General features: G+C 45.2%; 1 protein-coding gene across 10 annotated transcripts in view; it reads left to right on the plus strand.

Moving 5' to 3' along the window:
• The window catches only part of fbrsl1 (fibrosin-like 1), a 326,042-nt gene that overhangs the window by 291,036 nt on the left and 9,893 nt on the right, over positions 1–25,113 (plus strand). For 6 of the 10 annotated variants that reach the window (XM_053871994.1, XM_053871995.1, XM_053872000.1 and 3 more), the window contains 5 exons: positions 17,120–17,534; positions 18,126–18,391; positions 20,028–20,278; positions 24,197–24,250; positions 24,461–24,556. In XM_053871994.1, the coding sequence (XP_053727969.1) occupies positions 17,120–17,534; positions 18,126–18,391; positions 20,028–20,278; positions 24,197–24,250; positions 24,461–24,556 (1,082 nt within the window). Of the gene's footprint in view, positions 1–17,119; positions 17,535–18,125; positions 18,392–19,702; positions 19,864–20,027; positions 20,279–24,196; positions 24,251–24,460; positions 24,557–25,113 lie in introns of all 10 variants that reach the window. The other 4 variants (XM_053872001.1, XM_053872002.1, XM_053871999.1 and 1 more) reach the window with 3 other exon arrangements.

Consider the following 25,113-nt stretch of genomic DNA (forward strand, 5'->3'; position numbering starts at 1 on the left):
AACTGCCGTTCAATAGTGAATAGCTGCCTCGTACAAAGTGTTGTGTTCCTTATGTGAGAACCTCCGTTTTTTCTATCCACCTTTAATAAACAGAGCAAATCTGTCAAATCTGTGGAAATTATTCACATAAATATGCTAAATTTAACCTGCCGTCACTATGGTAACCAGTTATTGTGTGAAAAAATCTTTTTAATTCACTCACAAATACTATTTTAAAAATGTATGTAATTTCTTTTTACTATTACTAAGGTGTTATTATGGCAACTAAGGACAAACACTGTGAGGAGAAGTTGAACTTTTTTAAATTTAAACCTGTCCTCCCGAGTCGGAGCGGACAGAAGAGTGTTAAATTGTCGATGCAGAAAGGTGCGATAAGCCTCCCAGTGACAGATAGCTGAATGCAGGTCACGTCCCTCGGGGCAAGAACCAGGAAGCCGACCCATTAGCACAGAAGGAGGCGGAGGTGCTGCGCGCTGTGATATATTGCCATTTTAGGCGAGTTTTCGGGAATGTGTCGTCGGGAGAAATGGGTCGACTTTCTTTAAGCGTGAGTGTCATTGTGACGGACAACGTGAAGAAATTGCTCTTTTTAGTATTGGTGCTAATAATGTTTTCCAGAAGTTGACTTGCAGACATTAAGCAGTTACTGTTTGTAAGTCTCTTATATGATTTTTCTGCAACAATTGAGTATATTGAATAAGTGACGTTCATTTCCAACCCTGGTAAACAAATCACTTTTAAGTTTCTAAGCAAAATGTTTTAGACAAATACTGACTGTTAGTGATTCCCGAACTATAAATCGGATGGAAATTGGACGACCTTAAGAGAAAAACATCTCACTTGCAAACACCTCACTGATTTTTATCTACACTTTTGTGAGCTTTTATGACACGAGGCAGAGGCTTCATGAGCACGCAACATATGAAAACATATGTTGCTCCTGTCGTCTTAATCCAGAGATGGATAAACTAGGATTTGTTTTGTAACAAATGACCCTACAAAAGTTGGTTCCAAAAGCCCAGTTGCAGTGTGAAGGTCTGCTATCCGTAGAGCTATTTCCATCTTTGTTGATGCAAAACACCTCACGTAGCCTCGGGGCTCAGGAGGTTTCACAACAAAAACATGTCTAACGTGATCAATTTGCTGGCGATGAGACGGACTGCAGCAGTCGAAATAGCTACTCACAACAGATCACGACTTCTGTGTTGGTGCACGCACGCGCCACTTCAGCCAGCAGAGAAAGAGAGCCTTGTCTGGAACGCCACTGTGCCCACGGGGTTGGATAAGGACACTGGAATTACATCCCGAAAATCCAATCAGTGTCTCCCGATTGTCATACGGATCAAACAGATCTCTTTAGGGAACTGCAGGCGAAGGGTGCTGGATTAGAATTAGTTTGCTCGACAGGATGAGGCGTCACCTCGATCAGCAGATTAGAAAAGGAGAACTCAAGCTACGGCAGTGAGTGAATTGTTGGCGGGAGCTGCGATGGATTCGGGTGTTGGTTTTCCCAACAAGGCCTGTTTTTCTCTCTCTCTGTGTGTGTAATTCCGAGTAGCCCACAGGCTGTTTTCCTCTGGTTTAGAATGCAGCGTATGTGTCCCATTACCGGTCTTGCTCGTGGTCCTGTGGGACCAATGAAAAGCCTGCTTCCCTCTGATCAGCAGGCCTGTCAAGCTGCTGGCAGCGCGACACTCAGACAGACGCGCACAAACATTATGGCTCACATAAATATGTAATGCTGTGATGATGTTTGGCTCGTATAGTTTTTCGAGGTCGCGTGTGTTGGCTTTTTCTCGAGTCCCTATCTGGCTCTCCAGCCTCGCGGTCCTTTTTCTGAACCTAATTCCAGTTCTGAGTTATGGGTACAAACAGTTGAGGTTAAGTCTAAATTGCACACAAGCCCCACTGTCTGTCATGTTAATGAAACGGTTCAGGGTTAATAGAGGAGAGGAAAGACTAACATTGTAATCAGTGGAGGCAGAGCGCTATAATTATGCACACAGAACATGGTTTGGGGTAAAAACCCAGACGGCCTTGCTCTTTTCTCTGACTTATATTTACTTCATGTGATGTCTGTTGTACTACAACCAGTTATACATTCAAACACAAGCTGAGGTGATCTGTAATAACACACTGTTCTTGCGGTTCTCCTCGGATGATGTTACCTAAGAGCCTGTGTGAGTCTGTGTTGGTGGTGCACGACGGAGGAGGAAACAGAAAGGGCCAGGCATTATCTAACCATTATTGGTTTTTGCTTATTTCCTGTCTTAAAACTCCAGCAGGCTATTGATTTTCTGGAGGATGGCGTCTTTAAGTAAACACACCGTGAAGCCCTGCGCGCTGGTCGGGGCAACTGATATTGAATCACAGGCCAGAGTTTCCCTTTGTCACTTGCTCGCAGGCAAAACGCAAGCTAAATGTAGCCGATGAGACGCCGCGGAGGACGGCGATATTTCGCAGTGTTGTGTCTATGGAAGTGTCGAGAGGCTGGAAATACACCAGCACACTTCGGAATCTTCAGTAGAGGTGTGAAAAGCTCACGTGGATAAGTCGATGAGGTGTACGGTCCGCAAGACAGACCTGGGGCGTCTTGGGATAGCAGGAGAAAGATTGGTAGAAAACCCATTTCTGAAGTGGATTTGTGCCCTTGTAATCCTGATTAATTTTGACCCGTTGTGCTCATTTTAAACAGAGCATTACAGTAAGCGTGAACACAGCAAGCTCTGGGGCGAAACCAGGAGCTTAGCGGCTTTGGGAGGCTTAGCTGCAGATGGCATTTTAAGCCGGACTTAATAAATTGTTTCCATTAAACTTACCGGCCCACACATACAGGATTAGAACTGTGGAACAAAGAGTGGGAGAGAACGTGCAGACAAAGAGAAAACAACACACGCTCGCACACACCACCGCCGCTACGCACGTCGACGACTCTTGACGTCGACCAGGTGAAGGTGTGGTAATGGCGGTGGATGGGGGAATGAGAGCGCTCGGACATGAATGCAAAACGGATCCTTTGCTCGTCGGGGATGTCGGCCAAATTTGCCTAATTGACGCACGAGTAAACAAACGAAAAATATGCATAAACCATTTAGCTCTACGCTGGATTTAGGGCTTATCCGCACACTGTTTATATATAAACACATTACAAATGCTGTAGCTTAAGATTTGGGAGGAGGACGGAGCCTTTTGTTTGGTTTATCTACCTCTGCCTTGCATTGCTGGGAATCAATTCTACACGGCGGAACTCCTCCACCCCGCAACACTTCAATTCTCAGCAGCGGCCCAGGGTACTGCCTTCCCCCATCGGCTCATGACTCGCTGCCTAAGCTCTCATTATGTGCTACACAGTCCAGGGTCCCCATGTCGAATCGCTAATCAACCCCCCTGTCTGCAAACCTGCACTCTCAATAGGTGCGGAGTGGCTTTTGTTCCACCGATGCTGTTTGCAGCATGTCAATAAAACAACCTCCTCCCCGGGTACCTGTGCCCGCTGTGATGACTGTCTGTGTTTAGCCCCACAAGCCATGGGGAGAATGAAGCCGCGTCTCGCCCTCTGCATTCTAAATGTCAGGGAGGGAAGGAAAGCTAGTTATTGGAGGAGGGCCAGCGGGGTCAGGGGACGAGAGGATTGCATGTTCCAGCTCTAGAGTGGGCCGGCCAGTCCACTCTGGTCTCACTCACCTTGGTGGCCAACCTCAATGTTTGCAGCCTCTTGGCCAGTGAATAATGAAAGGTTGACCCGCTGACCATCTAATCAGCTTTTCAGCGACTGTTATCACAGGAACGGCGCTGAGCCGGATGGAAAGTAGAAAACAAAAGCGCATGAGGGGATTCACACATCGGACTAACAAGCTCTGGAATTACAGGGCGGGATCAGCACACTGGAGGACTTGAGAGTTTCACCTTGCGCTCCGTTCCCATTAACACTTCTGCAGCGGGCACAAGTACGACAACAATCATGTATAAATACTGAGTCGCTTCTGGTGCACCGTGTTGTCAAAAATGCTTAGCAAACAACACTCGTCCAACAGACCTGACTGAGACAAAAAAAACCTGTCTAGCCGCTTGGAATTTGTGTGTTGATTCTGACCACCAACAGTACAGAGTGGGTTCTAGCAATGTTGAGACAAAGCGGCTTGCTTTCTACATCCAAAATTTTTCGTCGGCCAAATTTTTCTTTTGGGAAGGTGCGATGCGTGATAATTTACTGCATAAAAACAATGCCCACTACAAGAATTTGACAGTCAACGCAAGTTGCTACCCAAAGGTTCCTGCAGCATTGATGCCGTGGCGAAAACAGCTCCTAGCCTTGAGTATGTTTACCCCCCCACCCCCCAAAAATAAAGAAAGAATTCACGACTGCAGATGTTAACTATTCAGGAAACATTTTGCTAACCGACACAAAGCTACAAACAACTTGGAGCACTCATTGTCTCACACAGTACAATGCAATGCAGAGAAGACATACTTTTTATATTCTTTTCACTTGGAACTAGTGATGTGTGGATCGATCCTGAAATATCGATACCTCCGAAACCGGATCTTGATTCTCTAAAACCTGGTCTCAAACCAGAATATCAATACTTTCGATGCTTAAGTATTTTGAGGTAATGTGTATTCTTAACAGGAACATGAAGAAAAGTAACTAAACTATTGAGATCCTGTCTGGACAAGAAGTTGATGGGAACTACTTTTCTCCCGCCCGTTATGTATAGGCAGGCAGGCAGGCTATATCCAGGTAAAGTACAGTAATAAATAATAATATAATTAAAAAGTAGCACCCATCCTAACTTTGGTGAAAAGTGTACTAGAAAAGATTAATAAAACACAAGTTCCACCAAATATTGTATTATTTTCAATCAAACTTAAACTATTATATATATATATATATATATATATATATATATATATATATATATATATATATATATATATATATATATATATATATATATATATAATATTAAGGAAGCGTCTGAGCCGGATCACAAGTCAGATGAGTAATATTAGGTGCTGTCTTTCAAATTTCCTCAAAAATGCTCAATGCTTAAGTTTCCATGGTTGCTACTGATAAACTTAGCATTAGCCTAGTTTGCGCTCTCTTCACCGTTACGCTGTCGGAACATCATGTATCCACGGTGTTCACTTCCAAATGAATGAATAAGGAGCACATTTCCTAGCTAAGAAATTGTGGTCGGACAATTTAGTCATCTTTCTTGCCGTCTCAATGATTCACGCTGCCGAACTGCACCGTGAAAAAACAAATTATAGTGTAACTCTACCATCAGGAAAAGCTGCAAAAAAATGCTGTTTGTGATATAAAATGTAAAATAAAGTTAGTCGTATTCCTTACTGCCCTTCACCTCCACCATCAACTGTTTGATAGCTTCTTAGCAGCGCCAACATCAAAACTTGCAAGCTAATATTTAATGACTTATGTTATTACTTATGATACTATTTGGAACCGAATCACTTTTGCTCATTGCATGATTGTGTTTTTTACGTGTCTCAAGCAAAATGTGCTTGTAGTTTAATTGCTGCAGTCTGCGTGCAGGGTATAGTCGCTAAAAATCTCTCTCTCTGTGATCTGCTAGTTTGATGTTTGGAAAGTAAGAACACACATAAAAGGACAACCTCGAGATCTTTCTTGTAACCCCATCTGCCTTGTTAGTGAGGAGCCCATGTGTTTGTTTACCTGCTGCAGTTTTCAAAGCTACCAACTTCTAACAGAATACAAAAGGCTCATTTCTGGATTTGAGCGAGACACCAGCTTTTTCTCCCACCGTATAGCGCAGCGTGCAAGCTGTGGATTTTTCTTTTCCTCCAAAGCGAAAGCTGATTTTAATCTTTCCTTCAGTCGATGCTGCTCTTTCTGTGTGTGCACAGCCACCTCTGCCCGAGATGAAAACAAATAGCAGGTGCGGCGTGCCGATTAGACACGTGTTTAAATATTAATTGTTACCGACAGAGATCGTCCCTTTCTTGATTTAATGCAGAAAGGCCTGGTTCAGGGACAGAAAAAGCAATTACTGAATTCCCAATGTGCTCCGCTGCTCGCCCATCTTTTCTCCGTGCGACCTAATACACACACTTCCACACACTCCATGAATCACTTTAATTCTTCTTCAATATTTATAGGGTTTTAAAGTACAATTTTCATGTGCTATTTATGTAGACGGACGTGAATTTGAATGCCTCCATGTCCTTTGTGCCATGGGACCTGAAGGGGCTTTTGTTACTGACGTATGTTTACTCATAAAAGTTGAGGAATTACCATGTGTAATTTAATGTGTATTTATTGAGGACAATTCACATCACTCGTCGGCAGCTGTTTCAATGTTATTCTGCGAGCAGAATCTTTGACTGGAAATGACTTTTGCATCAGGCTGCTTGATGCACCTGTCATGATGCTTGTCAACTGTCTTCTGGGTGGCGATCAGCCATTGTGACAGAAAATGTGCGTTTCAGCGAAGAATGTGTGTGATTAAGCGCCATTGTGTGGCTGCGTGTTCAACGACTGAAAATGGATCGGGCTTCAGCTGTGGAAAGGGAGCGATTACAAAAATCACTAAAAGACTTGAGGGGGGGATTTTAGGATAAGTTGTGAGGAACCGATGACCCATTTACTTCAGATAATTAGTTTGCCATGCCAGTGGTGTGTCATTTCGACAGCCTTAAACACGGGTCAGGGACCACACCGTCTTGTCCGTCAGGGGTCTGGAACCATCACTGGTTGGGTTTAGCAGCGTAGGGGCCTCCGACGCTGGGATTTTGACCCCATACGTTGACAATTTCATAGGGGCGAGTTTTTCCACAGAATCATGAAATGTCCACCACTTCCTCCCTCCTGCTACGAGTCAGTTCATGCTAATCCAACGTTGACTTATAACCAAAAGTCACCGATATTCCTTTTATTAATGGGCAAAGTTGAAAGTCTAACATTGATGATACAGTTAAACCTTTAAGGATGGTTTTGTTTTTCTTTACAAGCTCCTCACTTTGCCCCAACACTTTGGTTTCTAGTCGCTTTTCCGGCCTTTCTCAGTGTCTCCGTCTTGGATGAGTTTGAAGAAGCCTAGTTCTCCGTTTTGTGCACTTCTGTGTTTTGTGTAGCCAATGTTGTTTGCAGATGAGGCTGTAGAGCTCGCTGACATAGCCAGATGGTAGGAGATTGTGGCCAAACACAACGCTTGGATAATGTGCAAATGCTGGCAAGAGGATAGTCGTCAGCCTAGATGGATAATACAAACATGCTTGCGATGGATTGGACATGTTGGGAAGAGGTTCACACAGGCTTATAAAGAGGAGAGGAAGCTGTGCCAGAAACAGAGAGGATGTAAAACGCCTTAGATTCCGCGACAGGCAAGGACATCCGTGGATCAAAAGAATTTGCCGTAGCAGGGGGGGAAAAAAAGATGGACCCTGGAAATGAAATCAAACAAAATGTCTGACTTTAAGATCAAGGATTGACGATCAAGTTCTAACTCTGTCCAGCGGTTACGTTCTCCGTCTGTCAGTGCATCAGTCACACAGGCTCTTTTGCCTGTTAAAGTGGAGTTGACAGTCGACGATATCAAGAGAATTCCGCTATACATTCATCTTGAATCTCAAACAGAAACACGTATTGAGGCACCAGCTTGGTGTTGGCCAAAACAAAGCGGGACATCACGGCGGGGGAAGACGTGTGTATGTGCTAGCGTCGTTTTGTCAAACAGAGAATTACAAATGGTCGTCTGTTTTGCTGTTGTGTTGTGGCGTCCCTTTTCTGCTACTTCACTGGGGCCCCCAGATGGCCAGCAAAACTTCAGCATTACACCCGGCCTTATATGTTAGTTGTCACATGTGTTTCCTGATCAAGCTAAACAGTAGCTAGCAGGTCATTTTTGGGGTATTGATGGGCATGATTTGGACATATATGTTGGTGAGCTCACTCACCTGCAGTCATGGTCACCCATTCTGCTCCGTACATCTTACTTTGGACATGTTCAGCTGGGAGACGGCATTGGACATTCCCAGAGCTGGACTGATCCCATCCCATCCCAACAGGATGTGAGGCTTTTTAGCTGTGGGACATGTGGTATTCAGTGATGCCTTTTTACTTTTTATTTATTTAGGGTCAACAAACTAAAGGTACAAGGTGCAACAGGGGAACATATGATTCATGAAAGCTGATATTGCAATGCCATTTACTCTGCCTTCCTTTAGCCAAGGCCAAATATATTTGTTATCGACGTCCTTATGATGACAGTTCAATCTCAGCGGAGCAAGATGTTAGTGCTTTTGCTTGAAGCTATTCCAAAGAAAGGCGCACTGAGAAATCAGACGGTGTTCCACCTGTAATCTCTACCGGACACTTCATGCTAGCGATTGCGTTGGCAGTCCGACAGCAACAGAGAATCACATCTGTTGGAGCCTGTCAGTAAATAATGACTTCTCGTGTCAAACTCGTGTGACCCTGTTATTTGTGGAGAAAATCAATAGTTGTCTGTTGCTATCTGTAATGACAGAGGTATTGACTCATCAGCGGCGAAGTGTGCCGTAAATGCTGAACGTCCTGGGCCTAAAATGAGGGGCCGCATGTCTCATTATAGCGTCCTGGGCGTGCGCACTGCTGCCCTAATCCTGGTAGCAGGTGCCGTCCAAGCCCAAATAGAGTGGACGTGTTTTTCAGGAGGGACGAGCCAGCTGTGTCTCAATACTTTACGGTGCTTAGAAGACACTCTCAAGTGTGACACTCCCAACACTTACCTTTTAGCGGCACACAATCATCTCACAGCCGGGCTGCTGAGAGGCGACAGGCGCCTTCCGGAGAAACGGCCGGCTTTGATGTGCCGTGTAGTCTCCGCTCCGACACGGATTCATGAAACAGTCAGACACACTTGACGGTTTGATTTTGAGGACTCCAACTCATTCGCCGTTGTTTTGTCATCGGCCGCCTGACGAATGCCAAGCTCAAAAGAATATCGTATTTGTTTCTCCTCCTCGTTTCATTTTCCTTTCTTCACTCCGTTGCCAACTTGACACGTCTGGGGCCTGGTGTTGTTATTTGTTATTTTCTCCTTCCTGGTGTAGTCTGCTTCATCTCACAAGTGATTCCACTCTTTTCTTTTGTGCCAATTTAGCCCGCCTCATCTAGCGGTCCGCACCCCCAGCCCCTCATGCAGACGCATTCACACAGTCCCTCAGATGGTCCAAACAAATCAATGCTTATCCTGAATGTGTTGGTGAAACGCAGACGTTCCGAGGGAAGTATTCAGGCTGTAGCTGCTGCCTTGCTGTTGCCTGCCCTCCTGGATTCACAGATGCTGCTGTTGAGTGGAAGGTGAAGGTCAGTTGCAGTCCCACAGGTCAGGCTGCTGGCCTTGTCTCCATTAGTTTACCTGACATGATATTCTGCCCTCTGCTCCCTATCCACTCCTTATTAACTAGCCTAACCCTCCGCCCCCCCCACCCCTCCTCTCTGTCCTCATCCGTCTTTCTCTGTCAACCTTTCGCTATAATCAAGAATGATTAATGGGGCGCTGCCCCCGTTGTCACTCCTGCTTCCGTCGTGGTACAAACACTTCTCTCGAAGCCATGTTTTGTCCACAGTCCTTCACTTATGGAGCTACTGAAGATGGCATGTTGACTGAATGTTGTGACCTGATTTTAGGATTCAGGACAAGTTCGTACGGACGGATCATATTCTCAACATGCTATGAAATTCTGTGTGTTGCAAACAGAAAATCTGTTTATTTAACCGTCACTATAGGCCAACAGCTTCTCTGAAACAAACACGATAAGGCGTTTTGGTTTTTCGATCGCCGCATGAGACAGACCTTCAGCAATTATTAGGGTCATTTTCAGTTTGTTTGTGCTCCCCAAGCTTTAAAGCCGGCCAGAAATGTACATATATTTAATGATCTCTTGACTTGCTACCATTGAAAATGGCCACAACTCCTCTGCCTCTCTGCAGCTGTGTGTATGTTCAGAATTTATCCTCTTTTATTAAGTCATTCATTCTCAGTCCTATCATTTAGTCAACAAGATTTAAACAATGTAGAGCTCCACAAAGGTGTTACAGTCACAAGATATATATTTTTAAAAGGAAAGTATTGTTTGTTTATTGGTCAGACACATTTTGTTTTGAGCATTATAACCACTATGTTAAGAAATTATTAATTTTGGGAGCATATTTTATCTGTAGCCACACAGGAATAGTGGCGACAAAACATTTCATTAATTGTTTATGTGGTGAAACTCCTGTCCCCTCCATGTCCCAGAGCTTTAAACTGTAATATTCCCAGAGTTTTTAGCTGTACATGAATGACCCCTGGCTGTTTTTCCCCTTGTGTCCCCAAATGAATTCAAGCAGTCGTTCTGGTATTAATATTGTGTCGTCTTTTCATCTGGTATGTAGTAAATGCTGTGGTAAAATATGGTCAAACCCAAAGTGAGTCAAGCTTTGATCAGTGGCTCTGTTGTCTAATGAAAGGACAGTATGGCACGAAAACATGACTAGAAGAGCAAACGTGAAGGTTGACTGATGGCCGCTCTCTGGTTTTTGTTGTTGATGAAGAGATGGTTCTTTGAACCGTCACGACCTTTCGAATGCCTCAGTGGGGAAAAGCCAGCTGCTCCAACATTCTTGACCGTCACAGGGTATTATTTGGCGTCATGAAAGAGAGCGGCTTTATTTGCATGAAGCTGAAGGAACCGCGGCACCTATATTTGGGACACGTGAACCAAAACACTCGGGGGAAAGGTAATATCTTTCGGGGAAGACGTCTCCAAATTGCAGCCCCGCGTGTGTCAAAACAAGGAATGAGGTGCGGTGGATGTTTAAGAGCTGTCAGTTAACAATTGTTGCTTGGCTTTTAGAGTGCGTTACTGAAAACAGAGATGTAGGAGGAGGAAAAGAAAACATGCAGGCTCTTTCAGCCCACTGTCATGCCACTTAGGATTTGTTGAAGGATTTTCACCCAGCCGTTTCCCTTCCATTGAGAAGTCATCAGCAGCGCGCTGAAAGATAATATTATACTTACCACTTAGAGGCAGTCGGCTTCGCGCTTGTTCACACTTGCAAGAAGACGGAAAGGCAGTGCTTGCTTACGTTGCTGAGCACTGGCCATTGTACAAGGGACGCTGTATGATTCCGTCTCTTCCCTTCCGCCGGTAACTTCCTTCACCCCTGATGGCGATACGCTCCTGCGGAGGGGGGGCAGTTTTGAATGGGTATACTAGCTTAAGTTAAGCTGACATGCCGCTCAAGAGCTGCAGCCCACACTCGCAACCCTCGAAGAGATTCTGAAAAGGTCTGAAAAGGTACGTGGGATGCAGGGTGGCTGCCACTGTCCTCCCACCGCTGCCAGCCGATATCGCAGGCAGGAGTAGAGTCCTTTATTAGAAGTGGCAGGCGTTGTCTCCAGTCACCTCTGTAATTGCAGTGCCACGTCTGCGGCCTAATCAATTGAGACAGCTGCCGCGGTGGTGTTCAAGTCCATTGGGCAAGCGTGTCATGCTAATTAATGAAATGATAAGGCCAGCGCTCGTGGCATTGAACAAATAACTCCTGGAGGCTTCTGTTCCTTTCAGCAGCCCAAATTCATCCTTGAAGTTGGCAACCCACCCCCTTTGGTGCCTGTCCAAAGCAGCCCCGGGGGGAAGAGGGGTTACGGCGGTCGGTGATGGGTCAGTGAGAGTGAAAGGGGTCAAATTCCAGGGTTGCAGGGTGGGCCCTTGCAGAGGAGCCATTAGACTTGAGCTTTTCATTGGAGAGTTTAAAGAGGTCCACTTTTTAGGCGTAGCGACTGGCGCTGACCTCCGACGACCATGGGATGCTGAGACGGTTGGCTGTCTTCTTGCAGATGACCTCAGATAGGAACGGTCCGGCAAGGGCCAGTGCTTCAAATTTCGGCAATATGGCGGTAAATTTGGGGGTCGCAGAGATTCTACTTGCGTCTTAGTAAAACATAAATAATAAATTCAAATGTCATTATTTGTGTTTGCATGCATTCAAAAACATTCAAATGTAGTTTCTATCTGTGGTTCCTTTTTTGGTATTAATAAAGGAAACAAACTTTTAGCCACAGATGGAGAATTCTGTTAGTCAGGTTTTGTGACTGTCACTCACACAAGCAAACCTGTATTCATAACACCAGGTCTGCATTCTTTTATACGTCACTGCTGCAGTTGAGTCGGTCCATCAAGGATGGTGAGGTATGGCTTTCTTGTGACAAGACGTTGAGAAAAAGTGTCAAATATGAGACTAAAAATAGCATCCTAATGCGTTAGGGTGTCAAGCGCTTGGCACTATGTCTTCACATGTTTTGTGAATTACAACGAAGACGCATGTGCTTTTAAGTCCAACTGCAGACATTCACAATATCAGCATGTGTGTCGTCAGAGGTAAGAGCGTTTGAGTCCTCCACCATATGGCTGAAGTTAGATCCGTCATCTGATACCCAACAGATTCATCTCAACTTCATCTGCCAGCTCTCAGAAATGAACATTAGGTCCTCGGTTTGTGCTCGGGCTTTGACTGTAAACGTGTTACGGCTTAACAGCACTTCCAATTATTCTGCCATCTATTCCCTTTGTCAGCTGCAGCGAGAAGATGGAGGGAAATAACCGAAACGTCCCAGCTGTCCCCGCTCTTCAGCTTTCTTGCCAGCTTTCTCCTCGTCCAATCCCCCATTAACATCTGAGTGATTTGCAGAAACGTTGTTTTGGCTCCGCTCGCCACCAGCTTGGCAACACTCTCGGCCGATTAAATAGTGTGAGGCAAAGCATTCCCCTTGCAAATTTCTTCTATGATTTTATTATTAGCACAATTATTCAACGCGGTTCTGCCCTTCTGTCTGTCTCGTATCAATGGATTTTGGTAATATCACCCAGGCTCTTCACTACTGACACTCAGCAGAGCCTATATTTTGGGTTCTTCGCCGAGTCGACAGCCAAAATTCTCTCCAGCGTTCAGCTCATTACAGTCATTCATAAATCAGACTCAGTCAGAATGAGTGAGTCCCTCAGTGTTTGCATGGTAAATAAAATGACCCAGCGACCTGGTCTTCACTCCCAACCGCAGAAGCTTTGCATTTCCAAACTGACGTAGCTATTTGCATACAGGTTGTGTTTCTCTAGCTGTTGAATAAACTCCGTCATTGTCGGCTTCTGGCGGATAATATCAGCAGCACGTTCACTTTGCATGTGCAGCATTTGTTGGTGGGGTTTGGTTGCAGGCTGAATGCAATATTACCCAAGCAGGCGTGTCCCATAAGTTTCCTGGCTGAACTGAACCATGCAACTGCAAGAATTTTTCTTCTTGTGAAGTTCTAAGTGATGGTGAGTGAGGTGATTTTTTTTTGCCTCTCCAATCTTGGCAAGTGTGGGACCTTTTCTGTTGAGATTGCTGAAGATATGGTCCAAGTCATTTCAAGCCCACCACCGTTCGAAGTCCACCATCTGTCTGTACAGAGGCCACGTCGGACTTCATCAGTGCCAGCTCTGCAGATGTTCTACAGAAACAAACGGGGTCACTGGTGAAGCACGTGGACAGCTATAACAGCTGTAGAGCGACTCTGTGTTTACCCCTGATCCCCCAGTGGGCACATCAGTCATGACCAGTGAATCCCCGTGGCATGTTGTCCGTCTGCTCCCTCTGTCCCCACCGCCCCTTTAAAATCCTCCCCACCCCCGGCTCATATCACCGCAAACTGAGGCACGTGCACAAGGGGCAATACCAATTCCCCAGAGTGAGCCGGGCCACATAAGCAACTATAAAAAGATCAATACTGGGATGAGATGTCATCTGGTGAGCAGACTTGCCAACACCCCCCAAGGGAATGGCCAGATCCCCCTTGTGCACTAACCCACCAAAGGGGAGGTGTGTGTGGGAGGTGCCAACCAGACAGCACCAGGCTTTCCTCCAACCTGCCTGACTCACACCATCTGCTCAGGTTTGAAGGAACAGGATTCAAAAGCAGCATATTTTCTTTTTCTCAGGGACAGTTTGTTTCTAATGTCTGACGGTGGCTTGTGTGTTCTTTGCCAAAGGAGGGGTTGTCCCTTTTTAGGGACAGGTTGAAAGGAACTAGGTGGATAGTGTGTTGAAATATCGGGTCTTTAATTGGTGGATGCGTCTTTGGCCGCGTTTGTCAGGTACTTCGCTCATAAGTCCTGCTTTAAAATAAAAATCCAATTCAATTCAATGCCGTCAGATTCCCCCATTTTGGCCTTGTTCCTGGGATAAACAAATCCTGTAAACTGTGAGCCATTCGCTCCCCATCATGGTCCGTTCAACAATCCTAGCAACACCTGCTTGTTGCTTGCATTTCCAGATTCATTTTGAAGCTCGGTGTGGACCCCATGATATCACATGGTTACCAGCCATGTCTCTTGTTGTGAGTAGGTCGACAGTCAAGGACTCGTAGCCATTGGACCCATTTCAGGGGATTTTGGGGACCACCACTTGAAAACGTGAAATTCAATCTGTCATGAACGATCAAAAACTTTCCTCGGAAAAGGCACTTACATGACTGGTAACTGATATTTATGCTCATGTTAGCATGTCTGATGAGCCTTAAGTTATTTGACTCTTTCTATTAATCGCCCGCATTTGTGCTTGTATGTGAATGGCGGCGGGATTTTAATGAAGCACGGGTGGGTTTGAGCTGAACCTCCATTAGAACCCATTAGAATCATCATTAAAAGAAGCTGTACCCGCTAGCTTCCTGTACGATTAGAAACCCCTCTGACTCCTCTTGACGGAAGTGAGACTTCTCTCCGTTATCACTCGCCTCGCATTGTGTCTGGGAGAGCGAGTTTCCATGGCAACATCACCCGCCGGCGACATTTTGAATGTGAATATTTGCTTCTTCATCTCTATTTGTCTGCCTGTGCCATTCTCTCCATCTTCGCCTGCAGCGTTCTTCTTTTCACCCGCACATACAAGAGGCTGACAATTTAATCCGATGCCCAGACCCAGTAAAGCTGTTTATACGCGGACCCCAGGAATTTATTGCCGCTCCATGGACCCAGTTTTGGTACAAATCAAAAGGCTGAACAAATAAAAAATAATAAAAACGCCCTGGCCTTTTATTAGTCCATTTATTGCTGTGAGGATTCTTGAAAGATTAAGCAGCCTCCTAATAGGGACTGGATTCTCCATTAGTGGGCTGCGTGTTGAGATCTCACTGACTTGACAGCAGCTCCAAGCACTTTTCTTCTTTTTTTTTTTTCGAACTGCTGAGTGCCCGTGGAGCATTTTTTTAATTTGACTGAAGTACAGCGGCATCTTAGCCGTAGATTAGAGCCACTTAGACGAGCCATATTTCAGCCAAGCTGTCGTCCCTTGTCCCTGTCTGTCTTTTTATATCAGACTACTTTGTCTTTTTCACATATTTCTGTGCATGAAGGCGGTTAGTCTGGATCACCCTGGTGTTAATACAACTGTCATGACAGCATAATAGCTGGATGAGCTGATTGTACACCACAACCTGCTTTCCAGTTGGAGTAACCAAGAGATTATCAGGGCGCACTACAGACGCAACACGTGCACAGATAAAGGCATTAAATTGAATTTGTAGCATCTAGCAAAACGTGATTATGAACCCCGAGGAGTATGTCTGTTATTTAAGTATGGCAGATTAAGATAAGCCAGCCCGCACTTTCTCAGGCTCCCTGTCATTGAGGTTATTGTGGGAAGTTCTGGAGTCTTCAACAGGGTTCATTATGTGGTAACCACTTGTGTACTTCTTCACACTTAGGTCTATATAATAGCAACAGCTTTAGAGATGCCAAAACAGCCTCAACTCATTTCTCTAAGTGTCGCGAAGCTGAGGCCACAGCGGAGAATCGAATTCTAACCCGGTTGCTCAGGTAGAATAGCAAATCGCTTCACCCATGGAGCTCTAACCCTGTATGGACTAGTACACGTTCTCGCAGTTTAAATACCATTGACTCTTCAAGGTGATGACTTGGATCCCTCGTGTAGAGATGTTGGCTAATACCAGTGAAAAAAGTCTTCCTGTCTTCTCGGCTCAATGTGTATATGCCTTCTATTAACTTCCCATAAAACTTTGTGTGAAAATTGTCGTTCATTTCATGTCATTTCTTCAAAGGACAGCCCTTTTTATAACTTGTAAATGGCCAAAGTGAAAGCGGTTTTTAGTCCTCTACATGTCACTTTATTAGTTGTAGACTGCTTGTTCAACTTTCTAGAAAGTGATGCCGTCTGTTGCTCCTTCAACAACTCTGTGTAATTGCCGTCATTACACCGCAGCAAGTATGAATGGAGGCTATTCAGCGGTGCGCTGATTATAAAGGCTTCTTGAATGTTGAAAAGGTTGCTGATGAATGGTGAAGACAAAATGGTGCAGAGTTCACAGAGCCTCGCCGTTATTTCCCAAATCCCCTCTTTAAAAAAATAGCTCAGGAACAGAGGAGACAATGGAGGAAAGGCAGCAAGACGAAGGGCCAGTGTGGCTCTTTGTCACACAATTGAAACATCATTATTTCATGCCGGATTGTGTCTTTAGCAAAGGCCTGAATCGGGGCCAGCATTTAACTTTCATTAGAAGTGATTCATTCATACTGACTGGATCGCTAGGAGGAATTGGATCATGTGATGATGGTGAAGCGTGAAACTGACCTGGTTCAATACTAAGGTGAGCCACTGGTGAAGGAAACCTTGGGTAGTGGATCGTTCCTGGACGTGTTATGGGCCGGTGTCTTGGATTGGGATCTGGTGGTTGCTGGGAGTCGGGATTCATGAAGATGCCGACGGCACATCGTTCACCAAGTCATGCGGATCTGTCGGAAGGGTCGACTGGTTGATGCCGTCAGATGGCGTTGGAATATAAACTCCACATAAGTGCCTTATTAATATGTCCGGGTTAGGGTTAGTAACGTACAACTGATGTCGTATGGCTCTGTGAGGCATCATGCCAATCTGTCAGAAAACCGCTGGATTAGCATCACGCCGTTAAAGCCTCTGTTTGGCCATAGAATCAAATATACTGTGCCTCATAGAAGTGTCCCCGAACATCAGGCCGAGTCAGTAGAAAATGTTTCTGGACGGGTCACTGTTAGCCATGCTGAGCCAAACTTTTCAGAACAACTCTTTGTCCCCCCTCAGGTGTGTCGACGAATGAAAGTCCAGAGTCGAAGACTTACAGCTCTGCTAAAGCGTCGGGGCTTCACCGGCTCCAGGAGCAGAGCATCAGTGAGCTTCCCTTCGCGCCCCCTCTGCCCAGCCCCACCCCGGCCTCTGCGCCCACGGGCTCCCCGGCCCCCGCTGCAGCCGCAGCTCCCTCCGAGCCTCTGCGGTCGCGCCTGCCCAGCCCGCCGCCTCTAAGTGTCAAGAAGGAGCATCAACTTCCGCCCCCTGTCCCCTCCCCTTCCCTGCTGAGGGCCCCACCCCAGCTCCACCCTCCTCACCCACATGTGCACCAGGAGCCTTACCTTCACGCAGCTCCCCAGCACCATGCCCGGCCTGTGATCAACCAGCACCTGCATCACCCGCTGCAGTACAACAGCCTGCACGACATCAGGTGGGTAACACACTTGTCGTGCGATATATCACCGCGATGACAAGATGATCCATAAAACAAGTCCTGTTCTCAGTTCTACATCATATTAATTACTTTTAAGGCGAATATATCGATTGTCATTCTGTCCAACGTGTAATAAGCGGCCGTCAGATTTACTGTTTTCATTCCCAGTTTCATCTCTTCTGCTCACTCCTCCGTACGGAACTTTATTAGAAAATCACTCTCATGTTGTCGAGGAAACTTGTCAAATAAATGGTGTTATTGGTGTCGAGGAGCCAAGTGCGCAACACAAGCAACGTGAATGTAATGAATGTATATCGAGGCCAACGTTTGTTCTTAGGAAAAGACTAATACAGTATTCGCTAAACATACAACATATATAACTGGCTTGATGAAAATGATACTAACAGGATAAAAATGATTTTCTAGTCTCTCGGGGGTCTGAAACTTTTGTTCAGAAAGTCTCCTTGATAAGAATTCAAGCTGGCTCTGCTCCCAGCGCGTGCCTCCCCTTTGAAGACCGGAGTGTGCGATTTAGTCCAGTGAAACACCAGAAATAATGTTGGCTTCTGTTTGCTCTTTAATCTCCAGCCACAGCAGCAGTCCCGTTCTCCCCAAGAGTCACTTGCCCCCGTCCCCTCACCACCATCACCACCACCTCAGCGGGCTTCCCTCCACGGCCCCAGCCTTGCCGCTGTCCATAGCCAACCTCTCTACCTCGCACTATTCCTCCCTACGGAGTACAGCCCATCGCCATCCGGCCATGTTTGCAACCCCAGCCACACTACCGCCACCACCGACCTTACCGACCAACAGTTTAGTGGTGCCAGGGCACCCTGCTGGCACACCGTACCCAGGTAAAACCCATGACACGCAAACCTGACCTCACTGTCGCCACTAAACATTTCACATGCTGAAACACTTAACTCACACCGTACATATTTACATAGTGTTCTATGAACCCAAAACTTGTGATTTTAATTTTTACTTTCAAGCCAATTCACGTTTTAAGATTTTGACTTAGAACACAAGTTTGCATGTGTTAACTGATTTATCTGCGTGACAGGAAACAGCTGGAGGCCGTCACCTTCTTTTGATTTTTTTCAAATACTTCTCTGTTCGTCCCAATGTTTTTGTCGGCATCCGCTCGGAAGTGACTCGATGAGTGTGAAGGCCCTTTCCAAATTGCCATGTCTATTGAGACTGATATGATGACGCTGAAATATGAAAAGGGCTGCAGTTCAGGAACAAAGGTTCCATACTCAACCCAGCAACCGTGACTTGTCATTGCAGTTACAGATATTTTAGCCTCCAGAGAAACTCCAAATTTGACTGCTCAAAACTTCGCATTGCTATTATTTCTAACTATATAGTCATGGTTCAAAACCAAGAGGTTTCTAGGACTGAGTCACATTTAAATAGGCGTCACATGGGCCCAAGATTTTTAAGTCAAATACAAACTTGAGGGTGACTTAGTTACAACTCTTGACAAAGTTTTTTTTTTGCTTCACTTTTCAAATTATAAGATTGTAATTCCATTAATGTTGCAGTTCTGACACCTGACTCATGGAGTCATTCACTTGTGTCAGTAAATTGTTTGCATCTGTGAGGTGACTTTTTTAGTTTCAGCTGGTGCATTTCCAAGTAAGTATGGAACAAGTAAGTACTTCAGCTTGATGCTGCATTGTAGCTGTTTGTCCGCTCTGTGAACCTATGGCGGAAGAAAAAAAGAATGTTAGCTCATTCGCGTCACAACAACTTGTCTTGAACTATAAAGATATGTAGTAGTCACACGACGACAGTGTGTGTAGTAGTTGTGTCATGACTTGTGTCAACACACTTATCTCTACTGAAGTAAAGGAGCTATCTAAAGTGGCTGTTCCCGAACTTGTTGCTAGCTTTTTTTTAAATGATAAATTGTCTAGCTACAGAGCATTGTTGTTACGCGTCGGCTCACAACTGGACGTGTGTGACTTCTGGAGACGTGCTCAGCGGCCTTAAAACACTCGCTGTGACTCGGACATTCGGCCGAACAATTTGATGATGATACCGAGCGAAACCAGTGTCTCCAGCGCCGAGGGCCAGTTTTGCGTCGATGAGAGGGCGAGGGTGTGTGTGTGTGTGTGTGTTTTCTGCTGGGATGACTCTTGGTTCTCTCTTGTCTTTAGATACCAGCCTGTTGATATCTTTCAACCAACCAATCATGTATTGCCAGCCTCATTCGGGGATTCTGATTGGCACATTGTCACAGGCAACTCTCTTACCACCACCAATGAGTCCCCACGTAGAAAACCCTCACAGCATGAGCTGGAGAAACAGAGAATGCCAGGTGACTATTTCTCTTCTTTCCTTCTTGTGACTGACTCGGGCGTCCGTGCCTTTTTTTTTTTTTCTTGTGTCCATCCCTACCACTCCTCCTCCCCCGCCCCTCTTTCTTTCTTTCTTTCTTTTTTTTTTTTTTTTTTTTTTTTTCCTCGCTCTCCTTTCTTACAGAGCATGACCTCCTGAGGCAGGAGTTGAACAACCGCTTCCTGGTTCAGAGTTCGGAGCGGGGCAGGGCGCCGTCCGCCTCGCCGCTGGCCCCCGTTTCGCTATTGAGGGCCGAGTTTCACCAACATCAGCACATGCATCAGCACCAACACACCCACCAGCACACCTTCACGCCTTTCCCCGCCAGTCTGCCCCCGGCTGCCATCCTCACCCCGCCCACCGCACCCCCCATGGTGCGTACGCAAGCCAGAAATGTGAGGATAAGTAAAACAAACCAGCTCCCTCCCACAACTTCCCACTTACCTGTCACCTCTTCAGTCGATTTCACAGACGCCTTCGATTTGCCACCTTATTTATTGCGGCTCACTTTCCTTGGCCGTTTTGTCAGCGACACTTTTTCTTTGCTCAGTTTTTGCTCTCCGTTTTCCACATCGCTCACTCTCAGTCCCTCATTGAGAGGATCGGAGATGGTATGTTTCAGGTGCTGTTGGGACACTCGGGCGCTGCACTTACCTTTCATTTGGATACTATATCTTAAACTGAAGTGAGGTTCAACTCTGAGGCCAATAATCTGGATGAAACATTCAAGACTTTATTAGCGCAGCCATTGCCACAGAAAATGACCCTCTGTGATGCACTTGAATGCATCATCAGCTAACACAGATGTTCAGTACTGTGGACTGAAGAGGTTTTTGGTTTCTGGCAAGTCACATTTTTTAATTTTTTTTCAATTACTTTTGACCAATGATAACAGGGTGATTCAACACCAAAGTGCCTGATCTATCAAGATTCAATTTATATGAATGAACTGTAAGTTTCCGCGGACAAGAAGTCAACACTTTTTCAGACAGCACCTGAATGCATCTTCTCCAGTTCTTTTCCGACAGCTTTGTAAACACTGAATTTTACCTGATAAAGGACAGTCTGGAGTGAGTGATGTTTTAAACAAAATAATAATGACATTTATTTGTATTTATTATTTGTATTCATTTGCGATTGTGCCAAACATACACATAAAAATGTACTCTGGTTTGAGCCTCACTGGTTATAATGATTTGCAAAAAAAAAAAAAAGTTTCCGTGGCATTTGCCAAACTACACTTTATTGTAGAGTAGGTTTATACATTTAATTACAGAGGTTGAAATTAAAATTTCAAAAGTGAATTCTTTCCAGTGCAAATATGTAGCCACTTGAGGGATTGCTGTTATTATTACTTTTCCACACTCACTGTTAACCTCAGCTGCTACTTTAAATAACATAAAGAGGCTTCATTTATGAATAAGTCCTTATTGGTTGTGAAAACTAAGTGAGTCAATAATAGTTACTGGGACTCGGGTTGAGAGAAGAAATCCAAAATGTGCATTTTTATAAAGTGTATAGTGACACAATGAACGGGAAAGTTTTCAAAAGTGAGCATAAAACCATTTGGTCAAGTATTGTACGTATATATTGCTATTTTTTTTATTTTTTTTGCGGTGGCGTCGTGGTCAACAATGCAAACCCAATTTGATTTTATGGTTCAAATTCTCACCTAGAAGTTCACTCCACTGACTTGCACACACGTACATGTCTGAAGTACATTTTTAAATAGTAAAGAAAGAAAAAGTCAACAAAATGATGTAAGGTCACTGACAGTCGCCTCCCCAGACTTTGCTTCCTCCGCTCCATTTCAGCCACCGACTTATCCGGGTTCAACGTTTGGGCGTCCACGCCTGCCTGTGTGCATATGGATGTGTTTAAACTGATGTTTTGTTTTTAAAGCTTGTCCAGAATGTTCCACAGCTTTGTCTCGCCCCGGACAAGCGTGTGTGTGCGTAACCTTCCACGCCTGCGAGCACTCAGCGCAGCGGCAGCCGCGAACCCGAACCAAGCCGCGCCGTCTGTCACCAAAGATAAAAGTTGGAATGACATCACTGGCAGAGCTTTTCGATAATGTTTCTAATAGTTCCTAATTGCCGACTGCCATCACGTTTCATTCATCATCTCAAATATGCGGCAGCCAGGCTCCATTTGTAGCTTTTGGCATGAGTCTAATAGATCTAATCCATCTTGTCATGACCTCTGATGAAGAGCTTGTGGTCCCATTAAGGCTCTGCTTCAAGATTATCCTCATCCTGTACATTAGAAATCAAAGCTCTGGAATTTATGGCGCTGTCTCGGGATAAGTGCACGCACGGCTCTTTTTTTTTCTCGTGGGCTCTGGCTGCTGCGCTGGTCGTTCGCGGCGTGGAGGGGATTACGCACCGCGCAAACTTTGAAGATGAAAGAGGTGATCTTGCTTAATACAGCGATTACTGCGGGGCACCTGATGTTCATCTTGTGTTCTTTCCAGACTTCCATTATGGGCTGTGTTTTGTTGAAACTGTCATCGCTCGTGCCCCCCCCCACCCCCCGACCCCAGACCCCTCCCCGTCCTCTTGTCTTCTTCTGAAATGTTTTTCTTGGTGCTTGCTCACGGAAGCAGAAATAATGATGATGTTATGGTTGTTTTCACTGTTTTGTCATGAAAATCTACTTTGGTTATTCAACACTGCACCCCTCCCCCTCCCCCTCGCCTTCCCCCCACCACCCCCCACCACCACCCATGTCAAGTCATCTATGTCACAGCTAATGGCTGTAATTAATGGAATTATGAGGAGCGTATATTTGTTTATTGTTGGGTGCCGTGGAGCAGCTGGTGTGCACCGGTTGTTTTCCTCGCATCGCCCCCTCCCACACCCCCCCTTCACCCTTCAAAGTCCTTAATTGTAATGGGATGATGTATTAAGCTTTAACCATACAAAGCGCTAAACTGTAACAAGCGTCATAAATTACAAGGACAAGATTTGCTTTTATCTCTTTATGAGGTCGTAAAGTGGCAATAATCCCAATCCCGGTATTCAACTCCAACTGGCCGAGGAGCACTTTAATGAGCTCGGAAACAGAGCCCGGTACTTCCTCTCACTCAGTCGTCTGTCTCTGATTTGGGTCCTATTATCGCCCGCTAACAAACTCGCGGCCCCTGCTCGCGCTCTCAGATGTAAAAGTTTAGCGGCGGAATACCGCTCTGCACCACATGTGCTCCGGAGACCTCACAGAAACCTGCATTCATACCCAGACATTTTAGTTAAAAAAAACAAAAAAAAACACGCTTATGCGCCGCCAAGAGAGCGCTGTGAAAACACTCGCAAAAAGTCCTTGCAAATGGTTTGTGTATTTGCAGGAGAGGAATAAGTTACTGTCACTTGTAGTTAGCTGGCTCAAAATAGAGAGGCGGTATTGGCCCGGCAACCGTCACACACGGTCCCTTTCACATGAAGGTCAACTTTCGCCTCCTCGGCCTGCGGCGCGTCTCAAAACAGTTTTATTAGGAACATCGGACTCCTGAACGTTGGCGGTTTCCTCGTTCTACTTCAATGAGATACCAGCTTCGCGTGTCCTGAATTGGCCCGACACCTTTCATAAATGATCACTAGATGATGCGTTTAACAAGATGAGATTAAGACCTTTAACGGCTCCAAACAATCTCAAGGCTACTTTTGAACGTCTGTGCAAGGGTCTGACATTTGCAATAGTTTTCTGTGACTTCTTTAGCAATTAGCATCATGATGCTAAATTCATCGTAAGCCTGCTAGATATCATCTAAATGGTTCTGGTTTCAGCGGTTTGTCGCGTCAATACCAATTCAAGCAGCTAATGTCAAAACAAGAAGACGCTAGCGCTGGCTCGACTTAAGAGAGACGTGGCAGGATTTAAATATTGACTTAACCTTTGGGTTTCTAGCACGACTCCAAGGCGACACGATTGCTCAAAAGCCACAGCTATCCGAAGCAATTACATTCACATTTTGACCAATTTTCCAGTGACTAAAAACAACTGGTCTCTTTTCATAATGGTTTAATACCGAAACCAGGAATCGGCGCTGCCCTGCACGTGTTTCGGAAAACTCTGTCTTCGGCTGGCAGCCGGCGATGGCGGTTATGCCGTCTGTAATTGAACTGCGGCTCCGAGCAGGCAGCTTGAGTTAAACCCATGAGCGGCGTTGGCCAGACGTTTTCCTTCAGGGCTCATTAGTCCGCAGAGAAGCTCTGATGCTGGATGTCGTGTTTTTTTGGATGTGAAAGTGATTGTTATTATACTTGAGGGCTCTGGCTGAGTCACGTCTGATTCTTGGTCTCTTTTGTCTCTTCCAGTTCGACAAATACACACCCAAGCTGGACAATCCGTTCATCAGACACCATGCGAACGTGAGTTACTCTTCAAATTCAAATGAGACATTTGCATCGGGCAAATCAAATATTTGACCTATTTGAATGTTGCCATGAGAGCATTTGTTGTGGCTTCGCTTTTGTGTATCTATATTGGTGTCTGTGGGCTTGTATGCATCTCTGTATGATTTTGTTTTTGTTTGTTTTTTTTTTTTTACGATTGTCTGTCTCCCACCCTTCCTTCCCCAGTTCTTTCCCTCCTACCCCCCCACCATGCCAGGCATGCCCCCGCTGCTCCCACACTCAGGACCCTTCAGCTCGCTGCAAGGAGCCTTCCAGCCCAAGGTCAGCCCCAGATCCCTACCTTCACCCTAAAGTTCAGTCTGTTGAAGGCATGACATTTTATACAAACACATTACTCTTCCAACATGAGGGTGAAGTACAAAACTAAAGAATGAACTTGTTGCGACCTGTTGCTTGGCTACGGACAGAGCAAAGCATGGACCTTTTAGCATGAGGTCTCATGCAGGTTCTCGTAAAAAAAAAAAAAAACATCGTCAATTGGTGTCAGAAGTAGGATGGGCCACTTTGTAGGTGTATAGCCATCTGACTGTCCGTGAAATGAAGATGCCGCCGCTTTCTCCACTGCTTTCGACTCTTATTTGTGTTCAAATATTTGATAATAATCTATCACAAACATGGTCTGATAAACCTTCAGTTTTGAGTCGAATTGCTGCTCTTTTGTTAGTACTTTACTTTGAGTGCAAGTACTGTAACTCTCCTAAAAATAGTACTTCATATTTGTCTTAGAATAAAGCACTAATGTGTTACAAAAAAATAAAATTGATTCTTCTGAAAAAGTAAAATAAAAGAAAAATGATTCAATTCTATGATCAAAATGA

The sequence above is a fragment of the Synchiropus splendidus genome, chromosome 7 (assembly GCF_027744825.2).
Source record: "Synchiropus splendidus isolate RoL2022-P1 chromosome 7, RoL_Sspl_1.0, whole genome shotgun sequence".
NCBI lineage: Eukaryota > Metazoa > Chordata > Actinopteri > Syngnathiformes > Callionymidae > Synchiropus > Synchiropus splendidus.